The 11832-nt window shown below is 52.6% G+C and overlaps 1 protein-coding gene across 1 annotated transcript in view; it reads right to left on the bottom strand.

Moving 5' to 3' along the window:
• The window catches only part of KDM2A (lysine (K)-specific demethylase 2A), a 49314-nt gene that overhangs the window by 9719 nt on the left and 27763 nt on the right, over positions 1 to 11832 (bottom strand). Inside the window, exons 8-11 of the mRNA XM_009334607.1 lie at positions 10337 to 10490; positions 8367 to 8482; positions 6972 to 7098; positions 5003 to 5424 (exon numbers count right to left, since the gene is read on the bottom strand). Of these exons, the coding sequence (XP_009332882.1) occupies positions 5003 to 5424; positions 6972 to 7098; positions 8367 to 8482; positions 10337 to 10490 (819 nt within the window). The remainder of the gene's footprint in view (positions 1 to 5002; positions 5425 to 6971; positions 7099 to 8366; positions 8483 to 10336; positions 10491 to 11832) is intronic.

The following is an 11832-nucleotide window of genomic DNA, read 5'->3' as shown; positions in this document are numbered from 1 at the left end:
ACTGCAATCGGAGACGCCGGGGCCAGGCTCCCCAGGGCCGGGGCAGGCTGGGGAGAGCGCGGCAGAGAGCCCTCACCCCGGCCCGCCAGCCCCGCTCGTGCCCAGCCTCCCCGACACCTTTCTTTTGTCTTCTCCAAGGCGGTTTTGGGGGTTCCTGCTGGAAGCCGAACCCACCTGGATCTAGGAGACACCACTGATGAGAGCAGGGAGAAGGGGCTTTTAAATCAAGGCAAGTGGGATGAGCCCCTTGAAATGTAGGGGCTGCAGGGACTGCACCCGGCCTCCCCACCGGGAGCAGCTGTAGTCCCAAAGCCACCGGTGACCTAACCACTAGAGGGGGACAAACCCATAGCGGGTAAAGCAAGGTCTCCCCAGCCAGCCCCAGCTCCCCGAGACCCTCCCCACCCTGGCTCCAGACCACCGCAATTAAAATGGAGGAAACTCTTGAAATAAAGCAAGCTCCCCAGAGCAGCACTGGAGAACAATGACTGCTCCCATTCCTGGTGCAGCCAAAGCATCTGCAGACAACCTCAGCTTTTGTCTCTCCTGCCCCTGGAGAGCCCAGGAAGCCACTGGGCCACACTGACCAGACACCTGGACTGTCACCACCTGAACCTCCAATGACACCCTCAGGCCCCCGGCACAGGCTCTCCACAGATCCCACCGTCTGCATTGCACTGGGGATGTCCAGCCCTGCAGTACGGTTTGGCCCGGCGTGGAGGATGTACAGGGTGGCTTCTCTGTCATGTTGCCAAGGTCAAGCACATCAGATGGCGTGCTGAGGTGATGCCAGGCAGGATGGCAGAGGGGTCTTTGGCCCCACGTGCTCCAGGCTGCAGCGCTCTCATTTGGTCCATTTGGACAGCGACCATGGAAGTGTCAGACATCTCGTGAACGCCGCACCGCTGGCACACCCACAGGGAGGGGAGCTCAGCACTTCACATTGCGGTTTAGTCTCATCTGACCCGCAGGCAGGAGCATGGCCAGTGCTGCCATCCCACCAAGGGGGGACCTTTTTGGCACAGCTCACAGGCCACCCTGGCCTTCCTCATCCATCCCTGGTGGAAGCAGCTTTTGTTCCTCACCAAGTCCTCTCTGTGTCCCGTTGCCCTGCAGCAAATGGGGGACTGTGCGCACTCTTCCCACAGGCACGGAGAGGGACTGGAGTGCCCTGAGACCACTCACTCCTCCCAGGCGCACTCATCGGTGCTTTTACATCCCCTGGGCTTCAGCAAGCTGACATGTTCGCTGCTTCTCTTAGACACGAGCATCTGGAGAAACAAACTGTCTTGGGAAAGCAGATTCCAGCTGGCAGATTTGCTGGGGCAGGGAAAGGAGAGCACGAGGCACAGGGAATGTTTCAGGCAGATGTGACCCACAGGAGGAGCAGGCCAGGCAGACAAGAAGAATAACATGCATTTGTAGAGGAGCAAAGAGACATCTCTGATCCTGGGGAGACCCAGCACAACACAGAGCCAGGTACGTGGGCAATGCCAGACCAGAGGCTTTGAGATGAGTTCCGGGAGACAGGATTCACACTTCTGGGAGAGGCTCTTCTTGTTTCTACAATGCTTGGTGCTCCAACACCTCCACACAGAGCCCAAATATAACCCATTTGTGCCAGTTACCGAGGCCGCAGGGCTTGGTGGCACTGCAGCAAGCAAATGGTTCAGATGTGGGCTCAGCTCCCCACAAGTCAGCCAACAGGAGGTCTGACAGCTCTTAAGCCAGAACCTCATGGACCGTCCTGCTCCTCTGAAGCCTAAATGAGGGAAAGCAGCACACCCCAAGAGGGGTCAGAAGCGATGGACATAAGCAGTCAAAAGACAACGGGACCCCTCAGCAGTTCCCTCTTTGCCAATGATCTTTCCAATGCCTCCAGTCCAGACCATGCACAGAGGCATCACCAAATGGATGGAGATTTTTCAGTAAGACATCAGTGCTACAAGGCAACGTGTTCACAATCTCATTTCGCAAAGGCAGGTCTTCTCCTGAGGCAGTGCTAGAAGCCCTTCTGACTTCTGTGTGCCCTCCCATTTAAGCCACTGGAGAGCAGCTCTCAGTCACCAGTTCAGAAGGCAGCGATGTGGTGTCGCCAGGAGCTTTCCAAGGGAGACAGGCAAAGCTAGAAAGGTTAAGGAGAGGCAGAAGTGGCAACATGCTCTTCCTATTCAAGATGCCCCAAGCAGCCTTGTCTAGGATGGGTTTACAGAGTCTCAGCGGATGGACTATCCCCTCCTGCCATGGAGCTGGAAGCACATCTTTGTCACATCCAAAGCATCGTGTCCCACCATGTGATGGCTCCAGGCTCAACTCATGACAGGATACAGAAGCATATTTCTTCACGTGACCCAACATACAGACATCCTGAAGTCACGATCACCACACAAGAGGCTGTGGGAAAAGGCAGCATTTTCCTGCTCTGTGCCTGCTCCCGTGTGCCTGGGGACACTGGTTAGCAGAGGGTGGCAGGAAGCGTGGTAGGACGTTTGATCTGACAGGCGGATCGAGGTGCCAGGTCACTACCTGCATGTCTGGGCTCTACGGTGAGAAAACACCGTGTTCTGATACTGGGTGGCAGACAGACCAAATAAACATGCAGGCCACAGCCATGAAAGCCTTCCACAACACAGTGTCTGCCTAACTGGAAGACAGGTATATAGTGACGGCAGCAAAGTTGGCAAGCGCTGAAAACACGTTGGTTCTGCGCTTCTCTAGAGCAGGTCTTTCCCAACGGTCCTGTTGGCCAGATCCCAGGTCCATTAATGACCTCACCTGGTGACGTAAGCATAAGAGTGCCTGCTGCAGATCGATGGCCCCAGAATCAGGCTAAGATGCTGTGGAGGACGTATGCTCTTCCGTCTAGCTTAAGTCACTGAAAATGGAGTAGGCTCTAGTTCTTCACTAGCACATAAAGAGAAATAGCAGATGAACGGAAGGGATCCGGGTCTAGGGTGCAGCATGAGGGATCCCACATGGATCACACCTCCAAGAGCTGCGAGGGACAGCAGGAGCATCAGAACAAGACCGGCAAAGTGAAGGGCTGCACTTGCACACAGCCACAGTAGGGCTCTGTTCTGGGAGAGTCAGCTACAGTTGTGCAAGAACACAAAAGCTATTAGAAGAGGGAATTATACCGAAGCCTACACAGGAAACATGACTGAAATAGGATCTGTATCCCACATCATGAGTTACAGATGCATGGATGGCCACTTCATGCCTCTTAGGCAGGAGAAGTTGTTACCAAGCTTAAAAAAAAAAATATATAAAAAAGAAGTATTCTCCATACAAGCTGATGATATTTAAAGTCAGCCCTTCACTCATCGGGCTTTTCAGTGACCAGACCAGTTAAAAGGTTTAGCTACAAAATGTCTTACCCCTTTCCAGGATTTATAAGCCAACCTACATTTGCCAGTTCCATCATCTCTAAGGAGCAATGTACGTTTTGAAAGTAGAGGTTTGCCATAGTTTGACAAACTTGCCCTATTTTCTCCAGCCACTGCAGTCTGATGACTAAGAATCTTCATGCCTTGAGGATGCCATGTAGCACAGGCTTTACCTGGGAGGCTGCTAGTCCCGAGGGACAGAGTCCTACAGCTCAGGATACTTCTGAACCCCAGACGACAGCCAGCTTTAAGGACCAAGTCCTTCAGGGAAGCTGTTTGCTCTGACTGGACTGCAGGGACTTTCACCCGCAGCTCATCTGCGAGGTACAACCGGACACGGGGGCTGGTGGGTCACATCAAAACCATAGGCACATGTCCGTTAGCTCCAGACCGTAACAGGTCCTTTGAACAGGTCTCAAAAGCCAGCTGAACACCGACAATCTGGAATGCTCTGCCTTCAAACACCCAACACGTGACACCAGCGTCCCTTTCTCAGTCCAAGGGTGAAATGCTGCGCTCACAGCTCAGAGCATCATATGGTCTGTGGTAAGGCTGAGGGCCACCCCACCGCCGTGGCTCAGAAACACACGCGTTGCGTACTTGAAGGCCACGGCACAGACAGCGCACTTGAAAAAGCCACAGGAAACCAGAAGTGCAGCCCCCTAACAGCACCTACTCCCACTCCTTCAGCCAAGCTCCACCAGAGCTCGGCCTGCAAACGACAGCCCACCCTGGGACGCCGGAGCTGCGCCCTCTGCTCCAAACGGAGAAGAGCGCCGGTTTCACCAAATGACCCACCCAAAAAAAAAAAAAAAGAAAAAATCAGGAGACAGCGCTTGGAAAAGAAACATGATGGCAAAGACCAGGATACACCCATGGTTGTGTCTGGATGTCAGCTTCGGTACAGGCAAGCAGCTGAACAGATCACCATCAGCAAGGAAGGGAGCACAAAGTGTGGTTTTAGGGACTAAAATGGACTTCTGGGGAATAGAGTGAGGCTGGCATTCTCAATTCAGTGCCGAAAGGGCTAAAACACCAAAGCTCATGGAGTCAGCTCAACAGGTCTGGCAGATAAAGCTCATGGTGTAAAGCAGGGTGGGGCGGAAGAAAAAACAAGACTCTCATAACCTAAGGTCACATCCTGTGCAAACAACCCAAAGAAACAACGCCAAATCCACCTGGGGCAAGTAAAGGGCTCCAACTGTCACAGTGTCCAGCAGCCCAAGGAGTCCACAGCCAGAACTGGAAACGAACTGTATCGCACAACAAGCACTCTTGCACTGACACCCGTAAGGGACCCAGACAGGGCCCAGAGGGTCCCCAGAGCAGTCTCAGCCACGCTGGCTGGGAGCAGTTACTGCTCTTGCTAGCCCCAACCCAAAAATCCAAGCCAGGGCTGTCCCTCAGCATCAGCTGGTGTAACATTAGCCTCATGCAGAGAAAGGACACCAAGCCTGCAGACACATCACTCCCTTGCCCCAGGACGGGGCTAAGGTCAGGGCCAAGCACTTTCCCTGTGGTGAAATGCCTTTCCACCTCCAATGCCGCAAGAAAGTGGAGGCGCCCTGGCAGCCCCAAGGAACAGCAGCACTTGCGGCTCCCTCACGCCTACGTACCTTGACGTCAGCGATGAGGGCGTCCTCATCCTCAATGCCGGTGGGAACGCACTTCTTGTGCAGAGGGAGCGACTCCAGTTTGTCCACGAGGCAGCGCAGCCCCTCCAGCTCAAACTGCGTCAGGTGCACCTTCCTGCTCTTGCGTGGGCTGCCACTGTTCGGGTCCCAGGCCTGGCCATTTTGGGAGCCCCGGCTGGAGTCAGAAGAGTCTATAGATGGGGTCTTCTTCAGACCTGGCAGGCTGCTCCGGCAGCTCCTGCCCAGTTCATCATAGTCCACATTGGCACCGTTGGCTATGGGGCTGGTGAGAATGGACCGCCTTGTGACCGGTCGCCTGGGTTCCTTCCCTGCTGCATCCTCCTCTTCTTCCTCCTCCTCCTCTTCTTCCATGTTTACCGAGTCCGAGGAGCTCAGCTCCATATCTGCCATGACGGAGAAAGAGTGAGAGAAGAGCACAGCGGCCAGACAACTACTCGCAGGAGGTGTTCAGTCTCTAGAGGAATCCCCCCCAGTTACCAGAGATGCTGGAGCAACAGATATGTACGGGGACAAGGCGAGAGGAAACGATGGGGCACATAGCGGCTAGAAAAGAACAGCTAGAACCCTTTCCCATTCCTGGCTCGTTTTGTGGAAAGGCAAGGCACAGGATATGGGAAAACCTCCCAGAGGAGGAGACAGCAACACCCTAGACTGAATTTCATAGAATCCTAGAATGGTTTAGGGTTGGAAGGGACCTTTAAAGATCATCTAGTCCAACCCCCCTGCCATGGGCAGGGGCATCTTTCACTAGATCAGGTTGCTCAAAGCCCCATCCAACATAACTTTGCTTTGGAGGGCTTGGGATCTCCAGCCATCTGGTCCTGCGAGTGACTTGAGACCTTGACCCTGCCTTTGTGATAGGAGAAAGAGGATGTGGACTCACTAGATGACCGTGAGGTCTCTAAGCCTGATTGTGCACAATAAAGCACCCTTCTCTGACAGTAAAAGGGAAGAGGGCTCTCCTGCTCCCTTCCTTTCAGCTCTGTGCACTAGTTCCCACTTCACGCTGCTCAGTGGTAGAGAAAAGGCGATGAAGGCACTGGAGGCCTCCAGGCAGGAGGAGGACAGAGACAGCCTTTCCCAAACCAAGTGCTGAGGGAGATCTCCAGAGAACCACAGGAAAAGGACAAGAGCTGGGAGCTGCATCCCTCTGCTAGGGCCCCTTGGACTGAAGTCGAAAGCCCCAAAGAGGCTGTTGCTGTGAGGAGAGGTGCCCAGGAGTCAGTATTTACAGCCTCTTAGGAGAGTGAGGACAGATTTGGTTCAAGGGCCTTGGGTGGAGGCTATCCACCTCTCTCCGACTCTGAAGAGTCTCTGTAAGAAACCATCTCTTGAACCACTGCTCAGGCCCCACTTGCCTTGGCTGTAAGGAAGCCAAACATTCCTTTTACAAGAGACTCCCTGCGCTCCCTTGCACATAACTTTGACAGCACTTTAAACTCTGCGTGCAGGAAGGCCCTGATCAGCGAGAAAGCATTACTGCCCCGCAAGCTCACAGCACAGCGGTGGTTACTGCAACTTCCCTCCGCCTCTTCTGTTAAAGGCTTTGCGTGTACCAGCAAGGCCAGGAACTTGTGTGCTGGTTTTGCAGCTGCAAGGAACCTGGCCTGTTGCAGGGGCAAAGGAGGAAGCAAAAGTCTGGCTAGTTTTGACTTCTTGCTCAAAAGAAAAGAAATAAAATCGCACCTGCTTCGTCCAGCCTGCAACGCCCTCCAACTGCTCAGTACAGCAAAGAGCGAAGAGGGAGGAAATACCCAAAGAAACCACCTTGTGAAATTGAGGAAGTGATGGTCCCAAATTGTTCCCACACAGCCCTCCCCTGCCCGCCACGCTGCTAAGCCAGACAGTACCCCAGCAGGAGGGTGCCAGAAAGCGCTTCAATACGGGTGAGGAAGGAATAAGGGCTGGACAGCCAACGCAGCGGGCTTACCCATACTGAGCGATTCCTTCTGGAAGTCCTTGGTCAGGTGTGAGCGGCTAGTGATGCAGTAGACATAGCGCTCCAGCACGTACCAACACATCTCGTAATAGAAGGGATAACGAAACTTATTTGGGACCTGCAAAAGAGGCAAGGGGAAGGGGATCAGCTCAGGCCTCCTTCACCACAGGGCTGCACAGAGATTGCTCTTATTACTGCTGCCTCAAACCAGACCGATCCCCTCCTGAGAGACAGGAAACGCATGTACGTGTTTAACAGCATCATTCATGCTTCTGGCAGCCTGATGTAATTCTCCTTGCAGAAGAATATTATCACCAGGCAGAGCAGAGACCAGGCACTACTCACTTGCAAGCCATTAGCATTTCATTTTTCTTTGTTAGGGTTGCAGCTCTTCCCCCACAGACCTCCTTCTCATTAGTAGAAGAAAAAAGCAGCAGATGCCACAAAAGCTTTTGGTTGAAGGTAATGGTTCAAGCCCTCTTCCCAAGCTCCAGCACAGCATCTGACAGTATTTGTACGGGGCGAGGGAAAGGGCTGGTCTATTGAGAAACCAGGACACCAGCTCAGCTATTTAGCAGAGTGCTATCAGGGATCTGTCACATCAGCGCCGGCAATTCACACGCAGGCAGAAGATGCCACTGACCCTGCTGCCTGCCTCACACCTTCCCGAGGCTACACTGCCCAGGGTGGAGCAGGAACACGCTCCATCATTCTACGTATGTCTCAGCTGCTCTGGATGATGGTCTGACACGAGTGCTAACTCAGGGTGCTGCAGCAGGGAGGACCTGTGAACTGCTTCAGAGAGGCCAATAGTCCGTCCATCTCAGCCCAGGCATGTCCTGAGGCTTCTCTGCAGGTGCTGAGCACTGCAGGACCCATGTCTCCACAAGGAGCAAGCGAGAACACCCACTTGCCAACAGCATTCTCTGCTCGAGACCTCAGGAAGTCTTTAGTTTTAGTCATCTTGGACCACATCAAGGTCTAAGATCAACACCAAGCAGCAGCAGAAGGCAGCCAGGTAAGGGAAGAGGCAACACGCTGGATGCACTCCCATGGACATGCTGCTGCCTTCCTCTTCAGGCAGCCAGGGGAGGTCCCCATCAGACTCACAGCAAGGTTTCCAGACCCCTCGGAAGCCTGGTGTCAGACTGGAGGCAGCACAAAGGAACGTAACAAGCCTTAGTGCACATTGCAGGCTGCCCCTCTGCCCAAGTTCCTGCCTGTACATTTAGCAGGCTAGGACATCTCGTTTACAGACAGCTGGAGTTTGAGCAATCTGTGACAGGGCGAGACTCAACTTGCCTGCCTGCACACCACCGCTCCTGGCTGCGCCCTCCCCACCATCCCAGGAGGCCACATCCTTCCAGCTCTCCCGCAGGTCCTTACCCGCGTGCGGTCTTCGATGCTGTAGATCCGGAGCTGCATAGGGATGTTGAAGCTGTGTAAGAAGTTGCCTCCAAAAACCAGCGTGTCCATGGGAGTGTACACAGCATGGATCCAACCTTAGAGAGAAAGCAGAGCTTGAAGAATCCTCCTGAGTGACTAGGTGAGGTCAAGGTCTCACAACTGACAGTCCCTACTAATTCAATCCCTTTGCAATCTCTTAGGAACTGTGCTCTTCAGAGCAGGGCTGTCAAATATGCACGACCTTCACGCTGCTCAGCTAAGTCCACCCTGACAGTTGCACCCTTAACCTGCATCCAGGTTAGCCGCAAACACGCAGACTAGCTATTGACCCCTTGTCACAACAGCCAGCCCTAGCAGCAGTGGGGGGCTAGGATGGGACCACATAGACTCCAGCTCTCTGAGGAAGGCAGACATTGCTGTGCTACAGCAACAACAATGTCCACCCCTCTCAAAGTGTCACTACTGAATTACTCAATACTCAGCTCACTTGACCCATCTAAGAGCTAGAGACAGACTTGTACTTAGGCACTTAAATACACCCGTGGATCTGGCCTCACATCCTCCCATGGTGGCACATGTGCCAGTATCCACCTCCTGTCCATAGCTTTTTGTCATCCTGATGTCTCTGGAAAGTTGCTTTCTAGTTTCTAGGCCTAAGAAGACCAGCAACAAGGAAAACAGTCTTCCAAAGTCTGTTCAACAATTGAAAAACCCTCAAAGTAATTCAAGTCCCAGCTCTGTTATCTCCAAGGTTAAGCAATCCAGACAAGCCCAACATTTCGGGAATTCCAGCATGGGTTTCCTTAGGGCAAGGCCACTCAATTCAAAAGAAGCGTCAGTTGTGGTAACAGGACTCAAATGAGTAACTTGTGCAATCCCTGGTGTTTTCTGTTCCTGGTCCCGCTGTAAGCTACAACGCAGCTTGTTCCTACGCTGCTGCTGCAGATGGAGTGGCAGGTTACAGCAGCCTTTGACATCCGAGACAGTCTTACGGACACAGTTTTTATTGCAACAGTTTTATTAGGAGCCTTCAAAGGGGTCCAAGAATCTTTCTCCTTGCAAGGGAATATTCCCTAGTGCAAGCACTTTTTACAGACATCCCAGGTCTCCATCACAGGTTCTAAAAGGCTGTGAGCCAGTCCTCGCAAACAACCACCTTGAGCTGCTTTTTCATCTGCCTTGTCTCTTCTGCCTTTGCTGTTTTCTAGCACAGCACTGTACTAACTGTGCATGCAAGACATTGCTGATGCCCTCCAATTATTCTGCTTGCTAAACCAAGTCAGGCTAAAGATTTCTCTTAACTCTTGAGAGTGTTCCCACTCCCAACCTCAAAGTCTCCTTGCCCAAGCCCTCTGCAAAGCAGTTACCTGCAAGTCTCTCCATGTTACTGCTTCCCAGCTCCCTATTGGGTTTCAGGATTTTCCAACATCCACTTCTAGCTACACGCTTTCCCGTTCTCCTATCTCCAGTACATGCAGACTTCGATTGTCTTTCCTTGCGTCCAGAGCAGTCACCTCGTTCCTTAAACTCACACACACTGGCTCCCCCTTCCTTGCTTCACAATTTGAACATAACTCTGCAGAGATTTCACAAGAGACCCAGGAAGCTGAGGAGCTGTGCTGCCTTGGGCCAGCCTCTGTCCTCAACGTGCACTGCTCCGCATGTGAACATGACGGGCACTGGGAAAGCCTCCTTTAATAATTGATCAAGCGTGATGTGAGCCAGCCACAGCTTTCCCGTCGCTTGGGCTGAATCCACAGTGCCATGACAGGCATGTTTTGGGAGCTGGCAAGCAAGAGGACAGAGCCACATCACACCTCCCTCTTCTAGTTACTCATGAGGGAGGAAGCTAAATCCTGCCTGTTCCGATTTTGCTTGTGTCCCAGGAGTTTCAGCCTCTTGCCACAACCCTGGCAAAGGCCAGGATGCGCCTGCCCACCCTGTGGTACCTGAGGGGATGACAAATGTGTAGCCCTGCTTGAGCTCGATGCGCTGGCACTCTGACACTCTGTCCCCAAGAAAAATGTCTCCCTGCTTCCCTGAGAGAAGCCAGTTTTCATAGAGCTCCAGGTTCTGGGGTGTAGGAGGGATCAGCCAGAAGATCTGCAAGTAAAGACGACACATGTATGTAAGACATCACATAATTAACAGCGACTGACTACCCCCTCCTTCTTCCAAACCCGCCCTGCTCCCTCTCCAGACACCTAAATCTCTTCCTCTCCCCACCCACAGAGGATGCAAATCTGCAGAAATTCCCACTAAAGTGACCTAAACAGCTGCCCCATTTGAGAGGGCAAGCTGCTGAACAAGGTCCTTCGCGACCTGACGCACTGAGCGCCACAGGTAGACTGAGCTTGGGATGTTTTGGAAGGCATTATTTACAACATCAGCATCAAGAGATAGAGTGCCCGCTGAAAACACCAGAGTATTAGAGACAAAGGAGATATTTACCTGTGCATTTCTGTCATGTTAGCAAGAGCTACAACCGAACTAGAGGTTTGCACCTGTCTGGCTCCATGCAATACAGGTGGCATGCAGATATCCACCCCCAACTAGGCTCTTCAGAGACCGTTAGCTCATCCTCTGGGGGAAAGCACTGGAGCCACAAACCATCAGAATCGCTGGGGAAGTCTGGCAGCTACATCTCCTTTGCAAGGAAAGGTGGGTGAAAAGCCCAGATTCTTCAGGTGGGGCAGAGTTTGCTGCCTTTCCTGAAACTAGTCTAAGTCAGTGGAGAAAGATGGGATGGAATAATTGCCCAGGACTTGTCCTAAAGAAGTGAAGAGTTTTTTCCTAGAGATCTGCCTTTACTGTCTGTGGAGGGAATCCATCCAGCCGCCATCAGCTGGCCAGTTCCTTCGCAGCAGTTACAAGCGGAAGGGCTCCCTATCCTAAGGCTGTCCAAGGCTCTTTCCCAGGAGATGTCCAGCCACCACAGGCAGCCTTTTTTACCTCCTGGCTCCTTGATGAGTTCAGCCCTAGATGGCTGATGTTTTGTGTTTTTTTTTTTTAATCAGAAGCAGTGAAGTCTCTTCCAATCGCTCACAAGGATTAAGTTAGGAGCTAGGTGCATTTCACTGGGCAAGAGGTGGGACCAGCCTTTGGTAAATTCTGCACCAGTGCAAAGTTTCCTTGACTACAGTAGAGCTGACAACTGCAGCTAGCAAAAGCTTGAATACAAGCTCTTCCATCCAACGGCAGTCAGAGGGGAGGTTTTCCCAGCAAGGACTTCATATTGACTAAGTGTCATGCTCTGAACATGACTGTGCTCTCTAGGGCAGTGGAATTGCTAGCTAGGGTGTCTGACTTAACTGTTCAAGTACTAGCTTAGCCCCTTCAGTGATACAGCACCCAAACTATTACAAATCTGTTTTCTGACAGTTAAGAGAACAAATACAACATCCCCACCTGTAAGGGGAGCTTAAGGTGCAACTCATCCTGCCTA

This window comes from Pygoscelis adeliae, unplaced genomic scaffold (genome assembly GCF_000699105.1).
Source record: "Pygoscelis adeliae isolate BGI_AS28 unplaced genomic scaffold, ASM69910v1 Scaffold171, whole genome shotgun sequence".
NCBI lineage: Eukaryota > Metazoa > Chordata > Aves > Sphenisciformes > Spheniscidae > Pygoscelis > Pygoscelis adeliae.
This window is presented reverse-complemented; position numbering and strand designations above follow the sequence as displayed.